We start from the raw sequence: 16,706 nt of genomic DNA on the forward strand, positions 1-16,706 counted from the left end.
AATGCCTAAAGTCAACAACTCCCAGTGTCTGATTGATGATCTATTCACCATTTATCCATTTAATAATGATAACGCTTTCCAAGTAAGGCATTCATGGTTTAGATGGAAATGTAGTAGATGATGAGGATATGTCAATAGTATTGGTAATTTGTCATCATTTTTGTTACTTCCATCCTTTAAAGTTTTTAATGAGCGCCCTGCGACCAATTAATCGCCAAATCCGATTTCTTGTCATAAATAGTTTAAAAAAAAAAATGAAGAAAAAATGATTTCATGCTTGGTAGTATATGAAGGGCTAGTAAAACATAAATCTCATACCCAGAGCGTCTTCTTTTTTTCACCGAAAAGGAGAAGACGTTCTGGGGGCGAGATTGGCACAACATCTATCAAAAACTTCCACCATAATCTCTTGTTTCTAATAAAAGGGAAGTTGTAGAGTAGAATAATATTAATAAACTTTCATATAAAACTCTAAAAAATGAAAACAGCACTTCCTATAAGCAAGCACAGGGCAGAGCTTATTAAATGACTTCTACCATGGCTAATTTTTCGCGTGGTTACAAGAACTAAGGAGCTTTCTACCCAAACACAGTATAATATCTATGTGAACAAAATGTTTGAGTTTCTTCTTTATTATAAAGAATCTAATATCTTGTAAAGTCAAGTTAAGACGAAGACGTAGTTTTAGACGCATCCTTCTATTACGCGTCCTCCCATCGCGTTTTTTTATACACCTCGCGTCTCTCTATTATACGCCTCGCGTCTCTCTATTTGCTTTGCGCCCTTCGAAACTCTACTACGCAATACGACATTCTATTTTAATAAAATACACTTATTCGCTATCATTTCTGAAAGCTGACTGCTGTAAAAAGTGATGCAATCGCGACCCATGCTTCCGTGAAAACGACACTTAATGTTGTCCAGTGCACATGCCTCCATAATTTAACTACTGACTTGTTTACTTTTAAAGTCGACCTCGTTCCCAGGGTCTTGTGACCCCTGAGTCGCACCAACTTATCAACAAGGCAAAATGCCCTGGGAACGAGGTTGTCATAAAGTGGTTTCGTCCGGGGTTAAAAATCCCGGTAAAGGTGACGTCATAATCTATGCGCAAGAAAACTCAGTGTAGGTGTATTGTGTTTATTGACCCCCCATTGGTAATTTCTTGACAGACCAACGAACAGAGGAATAAATAGATTTTTTTTTAACTTAAGGGTAAAAATTAAATATGATTTAATTTAACAAGTGCGTTTGGCTGAATAGCTACATTTTTTTAAAGTATCTTAGTAACTTTTGTCGTTTCAAATGCCTAAGGGTATTAAAGCATTGACAGCAACTTTTAGCTAGCTAGACAGCCAGCTTTACTTCTTAATAAGCTACTTTTATGAAATAAATAAATATGAAAGGAGACTATAATGTGTTTTAAGCTAAAGAAAAAGTAGTTTCTGTAGACAGATATTTACTTTCTCACAAGGTTTATAATTACAAACATCTGCCATCTGCTTTCATTTTTGCTTTATTCTTTGCTTTTAAAGTTGCACCTGTGCCAAACTAACTAAAAACATTGAGATTATTTTCATATAAGAATAGCTACCAATCTATCTAGTTAGTTAGGTACACTATTCTCAAATAATATGCTTTACTTGATAAAGGAGACAAACCTGTTTTTACGTTGAAGCAATTTTTATAAAAATATAATTATTATGTTATAACATAATGGCATGGCTTTCATGCCAAGATTTTTTGTATGTAAAGCTGGGGTTTAGTTTTACTTTTGTGGTAACTATGTTGTCTGTCTTTTGTTTCTATTGTATAGTATTTGGGTAGCTATTGAAAAGTGAAATTAAATATTAGCAATAATTTGATCAAACCTACCACTGAGGTAATTCACTGAGGTAATTGAACAAACACCTCTATATATATCTTTTTTTGACGAAAAGTAGGTCATTGGAAACGAAGTGCCCTGTTAGTAATTATCTCTGGACCATTATTTCAATATGTCTTGTTTATAAATAGGACAGCCCTAATTTTATTGGTAGACCTATCTGTTAACAGGATGTCCCAATTACCAATTAGGATAGATTGTCCATCTTCAAATGCCAGCGTTTCTTCAAAACCATGTCTCAAAACAAGCATTGCCAGTGGGGCGAGTAGCCCATCTTTGAAAGTATTACTGGTCCTTAAACATAATACAGGCATACCAATCGCCACCAAGGGAAATCGAACCCTGGTCTTCCACATAAAATGTGAGAGTTATAACCCCTGAACCATGGTGCCACCCTGTAACTTTTTATAGAGGCAAAGGTTAAATGTTATGTTTTCGTATAACACAGATATTATATATACTGTAGGTAATTTTTTCAACGATGTGGATACAGCTGCTGTTGCTTTTGTCAGCAATTTTAAATGTATATGGAATAGAATCTTTTCATGGTGATGCAGAAAAGAACAATGCAGATACAATTATATCTATGGATGATATGGTTGTTAGTGCAAAGTATGACAAAGATACACAGTCTAAGATTCAAACAAATGAAGAAGCACCTCCCCCTGGACATATGAAACCTTTAGGTGAACACGCTACACCAAGGGTTGGTGAGATAGCAGAACTTGATTACATGATTGGTGGTAAAGACTTTTATGAATTCTTTTTAAGAAAGCGTAAACCTGTAGTCTTCAGAGGAATCACATCTGAATGGATGGCTACAAAACAGTGGAAAAACGAAAGTTATTTATTAAAAGAATATTCGAATGTTTTGTTTGATGTGGAAACAAAGAAAATTTATAATCATGATCTTCATCCTCGTAAAACTATGGATTTTAAAGAATTTCTTGCTTCATACAAAAATAAGACTTTGTATCTTGATTCACCTTTCCCTCAGTCTCCCATGATGAAAGATTTGAAGTTGCCATTGATGATGCAATGTGAAGTGTTGCATGAATCATTCACCAGCATGCATTTGTTGTACTCAAATGGGGGCACAAGTTCGCCATTGCATGCTGATGGTTATGAAAATTTTCTTTCTGTTTTTTCTGGCACAAAAGTTGTATATGTTATTGATCCTAAATTTGGCCATACATTGTACATGTCAGTGGTTAAAGATTTTCCTGGACTGTCTCCAATTAATCCAGAAGCAGTAGATTTCATCAAGTATCCTAAATTTTATGGTGTGCCTTTCCACAAGGTAAATGATGTGCATATTTCTATATAAAAAATTGGTATGTAGCAAAAGACACATGGATGTTAACTACTTAAAAATTTTGCAAATGGTATTGATGACACACCTTATTATTTTGCATGTGTTGGCAAGGGTGTGCTATTAAACGCCTCTCCTAAAACAGCTTGTATGATTTGAACTCTGCACATTACAAAACTTTGTTAGTTAGGGTTATAGGTAATTTTAGGGTTGGTTTAGGAGATTGTTTTAGTGGAAACCATATTATAAATCTATGTTTAAAATCTGCAGCATAAACTCACTTTAAACCACAAAAAAAGTTAAATTCAAATTTTGTTTTTTGAGTATAAAGTTTAGACACTGCCAATGCCTCAATATGAACCAAGCTATGTAGGGGCAATGTGAATTTGAAAATGTATGAATGTATGTTAATGTATGGATTTTTCTTTCTGTGTTAGATTGTATTGAATGCTGGTGATATTTTGTATATTCCTCAAGGCTGGTATCACCAAGTTCGTTCTTACGACTCTCCAAATATTGCGACTTCAATGTGGTTTCAGTACTTTACAAGAATTTATCAAGTTGTAAGTAATCATTTCTTCACAGCCATGTTTAAAAAGATGTTTATATACATAGGCATGTTTTTACAAGTACATGTTTGTTGTAATAAAAATTATGGGTTATTTTTTAATACAAGTCAGTATAATACATAATATTGATACAGTTATAAAACACAGTTGTGTAACAACAACCTTCATTTTTATTTATTTTTCTTAAAATCTTATCTTACCTTAGGCAACAATAGGTGGGTTAGGATCTGGACCCCAGGGAGAAAAAACTGGTTAGAAATGGTGTTTTTGCAAAGAAGTGGTGATGATTAGTTTTCTCTATTTTTTCTTTACAGCCAATTTTTTTACTGCTATAGGATTTTGCTTATCGGGATCATCTTGGACAAGAAACAGAGTTTTCAAGGATAGTTGAAGAAGCTCCTGAGCGTATTGAATGTGTTGATCAAAACATTCATTTACAGTCTTACCATGAAATAAATTTGAACAAAATGGCGCTGAAACGAAAAGGTAAGACATAAATATTTGTCTAATTTCGTAAGTTTTTGTTTGTTTGTTTATTTGTTTCATGTTTGTTTGTTTGTTTGTTTCTCTTTCTTTCTGTTGTTTTTCTAAGTCTAAGTCTTCACTACTGTACTTATTAATCAATATCATGAAACAAACAATAGAAAATTACTAAAACACATAAAGTTATTTGTGGATATAGCAAAAGGATTGTAATACTTCGACTGATTTTTTTTTATAGAAGAGAGGCATAATAAAACCAGTGTGTTAGTCAATAAAACTGTCTTGTATGAAGAGGTTCGCCTCGACCAACCAACTATATTTGTTGGCTCAGATGACAAACATATATACGCTATGGACATGCGCACTGGAAGTGTCAAATGGAAGGTGGAAACAGCTGAAGATACTGGGTAAGTGTTAAAGCCGCGAGCAAAAGGATAAATTTTGCATAAGAAATAGATAAAATTATCAATTGATTTGTGTTGCAATTCTGGTGCTTTATAGTTGAATGTTCTTATACCGCCTACAGCGTTAATATACCATCCTTAAAGATAACCCCAACTCGCTAAGAAAAATCATTGTATGTGAATTCTACTTTAGGTCGATGTGCGAATTCAGTTTAGACGGTACCCTTGTCTATTGTGGAGCAGACGATTCTTATATGCGTGCAATTACAATTAAAAATGGTGTCGTTGCTTGGGCGTTTAAGACAGGTGGAGCGGTTATCTCTTCTGTCATGGTGGATTCCAACGGGGATCTTTACTTTGGTTCATTGGATTCTTACATGTATGCATTGTACCCTAACGGTACTTTAAAATGGAGAAAGTATATGCGAGGCGCCATGTGGAGTTCTTCCGCTCAACATCCAGTTGAAGATTTTCTATACATATCGACACAATCCTCGGACATCGCGTTTAATATCTTTGCACTACAAAAAAGTTCTGGTAAAGTAATGTGGAAAAAGTTCGGTGATGGAGGGTTCACATCGTCTCCAAAATTAAGTCAAAATGGAAACTATGTTTTTTTTGTGAGCGCAGCAAGTGTTGTGTATATGCTGGATTCATTACATGGCACCGTGCTTCACAAGATGCAGTTAGATGAAAACGTCACTGTGATGGCCTCACCTGCTGTGCATGGCAATAATATTGTTTATGTTTTAATGATGTCTGGTCGATTGCTTGCGGTCAATGTGGTGGAGAGTGAAATTATTTGGGAAAAAATGATAGGTGTTGGTGAGTAACGTTTGCGTTCCAGCGCTGTGTTGATAAAATTCATATACTCATGTAAAGCTGTTTTTTCATTTAGGAAAAATGGGCGCTTCGTCTAGTCCTTACCTTGGTGCAGACGGCGCGTTATATGCTGGTAGCGGAAACGGAACAGTGTATAAGTTTCAACCTTTAGATGGTAGCATTGAATGGAAGACAAATGTTGCTACCGAAATATTTTTTAGTTCCCCTCGCCTTTCAAAAGACGACATGTTGTTTATAGGTAGTGTAGATGGGCCCTTACATGCTTTAAATTCAAAGACAGGCGAGATAATATGGTCAACACGTACTAACGGTCCGCTTGCAGGCACGGTGCAGATAACTCGGGGTTTTATTTGAGCATTCTAGAGTAGGTTGTTACAATAATTGGCTCTGTAGTTGTTTTTGTTTTATTCTTATTATTTTTTATTAAAATTATATTTTTTTAAATCTCTCTATATGCATTAAGTCTGAAAACGCTTCTCGTGTAAACAAAGCACCTAGCACTAGCCTTTTAAGCAACGACGATTTAAATAAAAGAATGCAATCTTATTTTAATATAAAATATTTTTAATACCTTGTCTCTTTACTGTAGAACCAGAATTTCCATCTGTGTATTAAATAGTGTCTTGAATTTTCAACATTACTTGTTTATTATTTGCTCTTACTACTGTGTAGCATGCGTTTTGCAATTAATTGTTTTCTTGACAGGAAAAGGTATGTCCATGAACCCTAAAACTCTTAGATGTCGAAACTTCGGTTTATGGGTCAAAATCCAGATTAATGCTGCTTAAAAAGCTGTCCTTTATTTATTTATTTTTTTACTTTATATTATTTATTATTCTTTATTGTATACTTTAAAATTTAAATTTTTAGATAATTAATTTATTAACAACAGTCTCTGCAAGAAACTTTTTCTGCTTTTCTATCATTAGCAATATAGATTAATGAACACAAAAATCCCTGCTTCTCAATGACCACAGAGTAAAAAACGAAAGTATTGTCTATTCGCTGCATGACTCTGTACTCGATAAGTTTCTCCGATAGCTTATGTAAAAAACAGGCGCCAAAATATTTTTGTACACTTTAGAGAGGGTTGACTTACCGTTTTCTTGAATTAAATGAGAGCGGTTTTTGCAGATTTGAATGAAAGGTCCTTGTACTTTTTATTTAAAGAATTAGGAAAAGACTTTTGGTTAAAAGAAAAACAACAACTTTTCTAAATAATCGTACCTTGAATCGGTGCACGAGAAAGGTCAAATTTAGCAATTCATTTACCAGGTTTCCTCCTCAAAACTCCTGGATTCTGCCTAATTTTAAAATGTCTCCTTAAAACTTCTTAAATCACCTCTTAAAGTAGATATTTTAAAGACTTTCTCCTCAGTCTCCTCAACTTTCCTTTCACAAAACTGTATAATTTGTCACATGCTTTTACTTTCATGCATAGAAATTCTGAGCATTGTTACATAAGTAATTTGTTCTTCACTCGTAGCATTACCTTCAAATATTCTCAATTTCTTTGGAAAAATATGAAAATGTCCTCAAGTATCTTCAATATAAAAATATCGTCATCTTCTCAAAACATTGAAAATCCTTATCAAAAGTCCTCAAGTTTGACTGGGATGAGGGACCCCTGTTTTAATCTCAAAATTTACAAATACCAGAGTTTCACCCAAATTTGCAATATAGAAGCAAATAGACCTAGAAACAAATTTGACCAAGATAGTTAATCCCAAGGTAGTTCCCAACCTTGTTTAAAGTTTAGGACAGGATGTACAAAAATGGATTAAAAAGAAATTTTTCAAGAGTATACCTTGAAAAAGATAAATATGTAACGAGTTTTTTCAAATAAATAATTTTTTACTACACAGATATATAAAAACGTTGACTTGTAAGAAGTCATTATCAATAAAATATCTTTTACAAATTTTGAACAACAGCATATTGAATTATTCGTTGTTTTTTTACTTTTTACAACTTTTTTTCGTTGCTAGTTACACGACTACGAGAAGCTAGTTTTAAAAATGAAACGCAATTACAAAAAATTTTTTCCACTTAAACTCCCTGAACAAAGGACTAGATACTCTTTTCTAATTTTTTGTTCAAATGTGCCCCAAAAAAATTAGCATAACGTTGGAAATATTTTAAGTTCATACTCTATTTTGTTCTGTATTCTTTGGCCAAATGGACAGCAGAAACTCAAGCGCCTGAATTTGCTTTTTAAAATCGAACATGTCGGCCGAAGACGAGGCTTTTGTGATTGGTGGACACATCATGGTAGGACCGAAGCACACAGCTAGATTTTTGAAATCCATCTTATTTTCATCACTCTTCTGCGCCACCCTCTGTAGATGCTCCATGATATATATCAGAGTCGCTCGGTTCGTATGCGGTAACTTCTTCATAAGTTCGGCCAATACCGTATCACGTGATTTTGCCTCCGTATTGTTTTGAACCTCTAGCGATTTGTTGTATATGTTTAAATACGTTTCTTGTGAAATCAGAGGGTTTGGTAGTTCTCTCAAATAATCTTTCAAAATTCCAGCGATCACGTGACAATCTATATCATCATCACTTACATCAGTGTTCAAGCTGTTTTCTTCGAACTGTGAACGCAATATCTTCTTCTTACGAGCATTTCCACTAATTCGATATATCCCTACTAAATCCAGACCCCTTTTCTCAATCTCCTCCACGCATTTTCGCACAATTATTGGCACCGTGTTTTCTTCTTGCACTAAAGTTCGTGATAGGTTGAACCCAAAGACACCACTACTGCGTGAAGACGGAGAACGCTGTAAATAGCTTCTGGCTTCTGTGAATTCGATGCATAAACGAAGTTGCACATGATTGGTCGTTGATAACAGTAGTTGCGTTTTCTTTTGTCCGTCCAATAATTTTTCAAGATGGATGCACGATTGACTTAATAACTTATGTTGTTTTCTTGGAAGTTTATGAAATATGTAAAACATTAAAACACAAGAGCTGCGTATATCTATATCGAAATTCTCGTCAAATTCAATAACATCTTTAAGTTTCTTAGGTTGTGTCGTCGCTTTATACTCGTCATCGACTTCGATAGTGCAATAACATTCTCCGTCGAGGGCTGATAATCGTCCAAACATTTTCATAACATGTACTGATAACTTCCCACTGAATCCTTTTGTGAATTTGGCGTTTCTTGACGTGCTATCGCTTGTGTATACTTGAGTTTTTAAAATTGAAGTTGGTGATTTAGACTCTTCGCTGTCCGACGTCGACGATAAGCTATCGTTTGACGGAATCGACAGCAAACTGCCGGTATTTTCATTCTTTTTGTTGTCGGCTTTCCTGAAAAACTTCGGAGATTTGATAAAGCCCGACCTAGGGGACTTTGAGAGATTGTTATTTAAATCTTGCTCAGGGCTAGCTGGTTTTTGTAGATACTTTTGAGCACGAGATAAACTTTTCACGTTGAAACTGTCGTCCGTCATATCTGCTATCTTACCAGATGGTATGGACGGCAACTTACGTTGAAATGTCGGGCTTTTTAAAACAGCCCTAAGGTTGCGATTTGACAACATGTCATTTTGACTCATGTGTTTAGCCCTTGTCAAAGTTGGTCTCATTATTGCATCATTCGGATTCGTAGTAGTCCGTGAACGGTCTCGTTTTATCGAATCAACACGATATTGTATATCAGCAGGGTCGCTTTTAGTTCGGAGAAGTTCGGAATCTCTCGTTTCGTTTTCGTCGACGTAGTCGTTATAAATGTCGTATGTTTTTAGAAGAGGCTGTGCGTTCAATGGTAATGGTAAGGCAGATCTCGTCTTGATGACTAAGGAATCTGACTTCTGCATCATAGATGCTACTTCTTCGAGAGTGTGACCAGTGACATCTACCTAGAAATATAAAATAGAATTATCTTAATAAAATTTATGGATTTTTAGTAATTCCATTTTGCATGAATTTTTTAACACTTTTGCAAGATTCATAAAAGTCAATGTAGAAGATAGTTAAGACATGTTATGCGATGGAAAAAAGTTTTTAACGAGAGAGAAAAAAATGCCACATCCTTCGCGTGGACATAATAATGCTTTGCTTATAGCGTCATTGACGTTGCCAGTTGAAATCATCTACGGGGGAACACGACAACCGAAGTGGGAATATCTTGTTAAAAATCACTTCATTGAAGATAATTAAGGCACATGCACAGAGATTGTTTTATTCGTTATTTTTAGATAAGTAAAATATTGGTCAATTTTGACAACTATTTTTAAACATTCACGCAGAGTTTTATTCCGTTACTCATAATTTTACAGTGCATCTGATTGGCTGGAATATGTCATGCATAAAAATTGGTAAATCAAGCCTCTATGTACATGTTGTTATAATTTTGACTCCTTTACTTAAAATGTTACACTCAACATTTCACCTGGTTTCTGCAACTGTTTTGCATGTCTTCAAGATGGAATGTCTTCACGATTATTTGGTGGGAAATTACTCGTTTTTATAAATTATGTAAGGGACGCACGAAATGTATTTAGCTGCGAAGAGTTTTTTTAATCAGTACAGCTGTGTGACAAAGCTTTAAAAATCGTCTTGGCAGACTCCAAGTGGCAACCTTTTTTAAAAGAATAATATAAATTAGAGCAGGCTGAAATGTTCTAAAATTTTATCAATTTTCAGGCTGAGATTATTCTTAGCACATTCTTTTGCATGTGTATGAAGTTGGAACTTGTTAGAAGATCTAGACACAGACATTGACATAAAAGAAGGCGACACATTTGATGTGGTAGTTTCATTAGTTCTGATTCGCAGTTGGAAAAACGAAAATAAGCTTGACAATTAAGTCGCTATGTTATCCTTTTTATTTAAAATCAGCCTGAGGATTATTCTTAATTTTTGAGTAAATCCCAATATAATATTTTATGTATCGAATTTTACCTTTGCTTTTTTTGCAAGAGGTTACAAATCAAGCCTATTATGTCAAGCCAAGTGCTTGAAATACATTGAATGTTTGAGTCGCTATTTTCTAGATTAATGTTACAGTCCCCAGGACTCTTTTTCACTTTTTAATATTTTGATATAACATCTTAATATCAAAAAGTGAAAAAGAGCCCTGGGGACGAGGTTAGACATAGACGTCGCATGTTTAAATGGCGCTGGTAAAGGAAATTTTTATTTGTCATTGCTTTATATAAAATATGTGATCGAATCGTGTGTGCATAGCTTATATAGGGTTACGCTATAGCGTGTATTGAAAAAAAGATTATTTTAGGTATGACGTAATACGGACAGTATGATGTAATGCGGACGATTATTTGTGCGACACTTGATGACATTTCCGCACATGACGGCTAAGAAAAGTGTCAAGTTTTCTTTTAGCTATCAAAATACGTAGTGTGACAGAATTTCATGGAGAAAAACTGACTGAGCACTCTCGTTCACAGGGATGCCTCTTATCATCAAGACACGAATCCCTGGGAACAGGGGTGACTGGCTGTGTTTTATTTTTCCAGTAATTTGATTTAATTTTGGATATTTTTCAACAGATATCGTAACACTTGGTAATGTTAAATCCGGAAAACGCGATATAGACGATTGTCCTTGAAAGCTACTTTCGTGGTTTTGCTTCTCGATCAGAATGGTGGCTATATATACGTGTTATATCAATATTGCGGTTTTTTCAAGAAAAGCTTATATAAACAAATAATAAAGGGCTTACTTTATTTATATAAATGATCTCATCGCCTGCGTGCAGCAAATTGTTTACATCCACAAAACTTCCCAGTGTAACACGAGAAATAAAAATACCATCTTTTCGCTCAATCCCATCCCCAAAACGTATGAAGAATCCGAGACTTTGTCCAGGAACCTTTCGGATTTCAATTTTCCTTATTACATCGCCTTGCTTATCCACATACATCTCGATTATCCCGGCTACTTTTTGCACAGAATCTTCTATCAGGGAAATGCTTGGTTGTTTGTGACTGTTGTAGTAATAATCATCGTCATCATCTAAGAGCGATGTTTCGCGCAAGTCGTCCATGCTTTTTCCTGTTTTGTGAAATAATTTTCTTTTTAAAAATGTGACTCGTTTTTTACCAAGACCTTTGGTCTCTTTCGTATCCGTATTTGAGCGGTTTCGTATAGGATTGGAAGGTTTATCGATTTTCAACAAGTTTTCCACAGATCTTGCAAATCTTAACCCGGGAGATTTTTTTTGACGTTTGTAGTTTTTCTTAAATTCTAACAGATCTGTTAAAAAATCGTCGTCTTCGCTATTCGAATCCAAATTTATGCCATTTCTTCTGTTTTTACCAGATAAATAACTATCCTGATCGGGTAACAGATCTACGCTAATACTCTTTCCAATAAACGATCGACGTTGTCGCTTCGCTTTATTGATTAAAATCTTCTCTTCTTCCTGACTATATTCTTCTTCTTCTCCTTCTTCTTCTTCTTGAGAGCTTAAATCACTCTCTTCACTTTCTTTTTCTTCGTTCTCGTCGTTTTCCCTGCTATAAAGGTTATTGCTCAAAATGTCGTCAACACTTCGACTAAAGCTAACATAAGGTTTTCTTCTTTGCAAACAAACAAAATAGCTTCCACTAGCGACAAATTTGTTTCCCTCGCTTAATGATCGCCGTCTTATGTATTTCTCCCCTAAACTTATCTTTTCTTGTTGATCGTCCGAACTAGTGTTAACAGAATGATTTTGCACAGCGTCAAGATGTGGAGTGAATGTTGTTTCGTGGCTTTTTTTATTTTCTGACACAACTGCACTGGTAATCAACTCATTCTCCAGTGTAATGTTTTCTTTGTCAATGACCTGTTGATTGTTGTAACCACTTTTGCTGTTTTCGTTTTCACAAATATTTCCTATACTTGCCAACTCGACCTCAAAGGTGTTCATGCGTTCTACGAGATCATCAAATGTAATGATACTTTCCCGCGTTTTTCTCGCGCACTCCTCCGTTTGTTTACTTTCTCCGATGTCTATATCCACAATCTTGGCATGAGATGAAAGATCGTCGTAAAGAGATGTTTGCACAGGAAAGTTTACAAGATTACCGTTTATAGTAACACTGGTTTTTCTTTCTCGTTTGTTTGCAAAATTTTCTTCCTCGTTACACAAATTATTTTCTTTTCCACGATTAGATTTCAATGCTTCGTGACTGGAGACATCACAGCTACCAGAAAACGGTTGAATGTCATCATTTCTATTTTTATCTACCAATCTTGGTGATTTCACTTGAGTGTATGTCCCGTAGCCATATGAATCGTTCAGTTTCTTTTGCATTCCGTAAATGTCAACATCCCAATCACGCACTCCATCGTTGGGTAGAAAACTATTAAAAGTTTTGTTCTTTAGTTGAAAGCTTAATCCCTCCATTTAAACAACGGTAGAGTATTCTGTAGATCGTTGATTACTTTTTAAATATTGTTTTTTCTTCTTCTTGACTTATCTCGTTTGGTTGGCAAGCGATAAAAAAGCGAACTTCTCTCAAAACCTTTCAACTTCAATACATCTAAAACAAGATTACAAGAATTTTTTTTAAAACTGTTTTTTGTTCGGCGGATCTATATAATGTTCGGCAAATCTATAACATCTTCTTTTATCTGCGCGTTCACATTTTAGGATGTGCGTGTGATATTATGTCATAAGTTGGAGTAAAAGACAAAGGATTAACATATAATAAAAATATATAATAATTAATGAAAAATAATCATGAAATAAAGGGAATAAGTGTAGGCGTTTTAATATCTAAAACTTTTAGTTTTATAAGAAACCTCAAACTCAATTCCTTTTTTTATTTCTTCAAGAAAGAAGACCTGGGAACGGGTGAAGAAATGTTTTGTTTACATCCACTTTTTGTCCCTTTTATTATGTTGAAATTGAGCACATATTCAAAAGTAATCGTGACTATGTTACGAGTAAGAAGTGTGTGCACTGTACTGTAATCAATGATATGTTTTTGTAAGTTTGATATATGTTTGTGTTTTATAAACCAGAAATATAAATTATAAAGTGGCTTCTAAAAGGAAGGAATGAGAAACGACAGTTGGAGGAAATGTTAACATATATTCCATCCAATTTTTAAGTTGTGCTTCTTTAAATAAACAATCCGTTACTTTATCCCCGAGTCAGATTCATTCCCTAAAAGAGACTGGTAACGAAATGGTCGTTGTAACAACTGATGTCATAAGACGATAGTTTACACAACTTACTACACTGCACGTGATACTTACTGGACATGTGCGTGACCGTCATAAGAAAAACAGAATTGAGGAGGTCTCAAACGAAGGGCCGTATGACGACTGTTAACTAATTGTGACTCGATTTTACTTGAGATCGGTCGTAACAACGACCATTTATCTATTAACCAAATGAAAAATCATAAATATTCTTAATAAACTCCGTTCACCAACTTAAAATTGAGAACAAATTTCGACGATAAAGAAAGTCTTATTTGTTTAAACAGTAAGAAAACAAACGTTCTGTACAGTGCAATTCCGCATGTAAATTTATTAGATAGAAGCAAAAGGGTTTAAAGCAACTGAAACTAACGTAATACCTACAGACATCGTACTCGCCGCTAAAAAAATCATTTCGCCAGATATTACTGTCAAAAGTTGAAAAGTTTTTTTTATAATAACGCCCCAAAATGCGACCCTGAATGCTAACACATTGCGTTGTTAAGGTTCAAGGACACAACAAAATAAAATAAATAAAAAAAATATTTGAGTTGAAAATTGAATAATACATAGCTATTATATTTTTTACTTACAATTTTTTTTATATTACTGTAGCACCACTTCACTATTATTGTCAAAATTTTGAAACATCTAACGTAAAAAAACACATCAACATAAGCTATCATGGGAACAGAGAAAGTTACCACTCGATGCTAGTTGCAAATCCTGATCACGTGACCTAACGCAAACCCTGACCACGTGATCTAACATGTGATTTTAAAAAAAGGTTTTTTCAGTAAATTTCATACTTATCTCATTTACTACGTAAGCAAACATGTTTAACAATGTCTTAATCCGTCATCAGGCACTGCCGACAAAGTCGCAGTGACATGTCATTAATGTCATCCACTTTATCAAATATAATGACAGTGTGATGACGGAAGTGTCAACATTAACTTTGCATAGTTAAGTGAAGAAGTTATATTAAAATTAATTCGGCTTTATCTCTGTTTTTATCGTTATCAAACCTTACAAAAAGCTATTTTGAGTAAACAAAATGTAAAAAAATTCGACTGGAAGATATCCCATTTGTTCCCAACTTTCTCGCTATAAATAGTATGAAGAAAATAGAGGATTGAGAACTACAACACATTTCAATCATAAATTCCTCCCCCCCCCTTTCACTCCCATCCTTATACCCCACCTACCCTGAAATGTTGGAAATAAAAAACGAAGAATATAGCTTAGTTTGGGAAACACGTATGTATAATGTTTCCACCTTAAGCAAACAGTTTCTTGATGTTTAAATTCAAACACCTGAGAAAGAATTGCAACACTCTACCAAACATGGAAAATCATCAAAACAGACATCATTTACGATACTTCAAAAGGTTTTATTTCTCCATTTTTCTGGCGTTTAATCGTTCACAGAAGAAAACAAGAAAACTTTAAGCTGTTGATCTTCTAAGAAACTCTCCAAAGCTGAAATATGGGCCTGTTTTTAATAACGCAAAATACAGGCCTGTTTTCACTAACATAAAATAGCTATAAGGCACCACAAAAGGCAAAAACTGGACCTTAAAATTGTATTGAACGAAATACTTAAGAAGGAGAAGACATACGAATAAATTAAAAATATTAGAAATATTTTATGTACACATATATTCCGTTTATCCATTTTTTATCTACCTTATGATGAAATGATAAAAGAATACGTCAATCTTACACGAAAGCGTTTTTAAAACTCCCTGAGATAAGCACGTAAAAATAAAATATACTTACTTTACAGCAACCAACTAACATTAACCAATTGGCGTTAACATTAACCAAACCAAGTGCCCTAATAAAATCTGTGCGGCAAATAGATGCAACGTAAATGCTCAACTGTCTTCAAGAAAGCAATCAAGTCCTGAGTAACATACTAATGTCAACTAAAGATTCGCCTATTTGTCCCTCAACTTTGGAGTTTTATTCGTCAAAATATTTAGAAAAGAAATCTTTTTTATACACACTCCCGGTGACAATGAAACATATTTTTACAATGAAGAAAACTAACCAATTGTTTATATGTTCAATCAGAAATCGGTAACGGAACCGTTTTGTTGCGCGTTTATCTAATCACTTCTATGTTCATTTTGTCGCGTAAAACGGTTTCGGAAGTGTGACGTCATCATAATCCTAATATGTTGGTAACGCAAAGGATGACATTGTCACCCTCCGCGGGGCAGGATATCACCGCATGTAACATGTTGATGCAGAATGTAAGGATTATAAGTTTCGGATCATGTACTTTCTTAAAATAAAAAAGCCAGTCAAAGTCGCAATAAATGTCTTTATCGTTCTTACCGGTTACTCGTAAAAATCGTAATTTATAACGTAATATAAAATCATATTGATGTTTGACAACTTTATAAATCAAGGTATTCACGTCACAAGAGCCCTTCAAAATAGGTCTTTTTAAGGTTTACCTTAAAGTGCTCTAAAGGACAAGAATTATACAGAGGCAAAAAAATGTGTTAGCTCCTTAACTTTCAAAGAATGTTTTCGGTAAAATATATCGTGAGAAAGTGTTTGCTACTTAAGTCCGTCCTTAAAGTTTAACTTCTTCAAAAACATTAACAACTTCTTGTAACGACCCTCGCATTTGTGAGGGTGGAAATGGATGGAAGGAGTTTCAAACCAATTAACGGTTTTCCGGAAATAATATCCGTTTCTGATTTGTTGGTTCAATATGCTGCTCCACATCCTGCCAACAAGTGACCATTACCGTTTTCCTTAATGAGACACAATCTGTTAGCATCAAATTAACTGTACCGCTATCGAGTGAAGAAATAGACGAATACAAATACAGCACCGACATTCAAACACTACATTAGAACTGCGACATTCTCGTTCCCAGGGTCTCTTGTCTAAATCCGTACCCTGGGAATGAATATCTAACAGTCGGTTTTGGCTGATTAAGTCTTTATAGTTCGTCATCAATGTATGATTGTGACAAACATGCGCCTAAAGTTTCAATAGTATATACATCAGTT

General features: G+C 34.5%; 2 protein-coding genes across 3 annotated transcripts; one reads left to right on the plus strand and one right to left on the minus strand.

Moving 5' to 3' along the window:
* Positions 1 to 2,325: 2,325 nt before the first annotated feature.
* Positions 2,326 to 6,401, plus strand: LOC130630282 (uncharacterized). The gene is made up of 6 exons (XM_057443713.1): positions 2,326 to 3,185; positions 3,635 to 3,760; positions 4,102 to 4,252; positions 4,488 to 4,656; positions 4,847 to 5,478; positions 5,552 to 6,401. Exons 1-6 carry the CDS (start codon positions 2,367 to 2,369, stop codon positions 5,848 to 5,850), a joined length of 2,196 nt encoding a protein of 731 aa, XP_057299696.1. The 5' UTR covers positions 2,326 to 2,366; the 3' UTR covers positions 5,851 to 6,401.
* An 899-nt stretch (positions 6,402 to 7,300) lies between these two features.
* LOC130630281 (uncharacterized) lies at positions 7,301 to 15,749 on the minus strand. 2 transcript variants are annotated; one of them, XM_057443711.1, is made up of 3 exons: positions 15,454 to 15,749; positions 11,198 to 13,004; positions 7,301 to 9,371 (listed from the first exon to the last, which is right to left on the minus strand). In XM_057443711.1, the coding sequence occupies exons 2-3, from the start codon at positions 12,866 to 12,868 to the stop codon at positions 7,641 to 7,643; spliced, it is 3,402 nt and encodes a 1,133-aa protein (XP_057299694.1). In that variant the 5' UTR covers positions 12,869 to 13,004; positions 15,454 to 15,749; the 3' UTR covers positions 7,301 to 7,640. The 2 variants fall into 2 exon arrangements, with proteins under 2 accessions (XP_057299694.1, XP_057299695.1); XM_057443712.1 differs by lacking the exon at positions 15,454 to 15,749 and adding an exon at positions 14,265 to 14,432.
* Positions 15,750 to 16,706: the final 957 nt, after the last annotated feature.

Source organism: Hydractinia symbiolongicarpus, chromosome 2, assembly GCF_029227915.1.
Source record: "Hydractinia symbiolongicarpus strain clone_291-10 chromosome 2, HSymV2.1, whole genome shotgun sequence".
NCBI classification, from domain to species: domain Eukaryota; kingdom Metazoa; phylum Cnidaria; class Hydrozoa; order Anthoathecata; family Hydractiniidae; genus Hydractinia; species Hydractinia symbiolongicarpus.

Bases quoted from the DNA above. Each gene is read 5' to 3' on its own strand.
- LOC130630282 (XM_057443713.1), top strand. From the start codon at position 2,367: ATGTGGATACAGCTGCTGTTGCTTTTGTCAGCAATTTTAAATGTATAT. The intron at 4,253-4,487 runs GTAAGACATAAA...TTTTTTTTATAG, and splicing joins AATGGCGCTGAAACGAAAAG to AAGAGAGGCATAATAAAACC. The intron at 5,479-5,551 runs GTGAGTAACGTT...TTTTTCATTTAG, and splicing joins GGAAAAAATGATAGGTGTTG to GAAAAATGGGCGCTTCGTCT.
- LOC130630281 (XM_057443711.1), bottom strand. From the start codon at position 12,868: ATGGAGGGATTAAGCTTTCAACTAAAGAACAAAACTTTTAATAGTTTT. The intron at 9,372-11,197 runs GTAAGCCCTTTA...TTATATTTCTAG, and splicing joins AGATCATTTATATAAATAAA to GTAGATGTCACTGGTCACAC.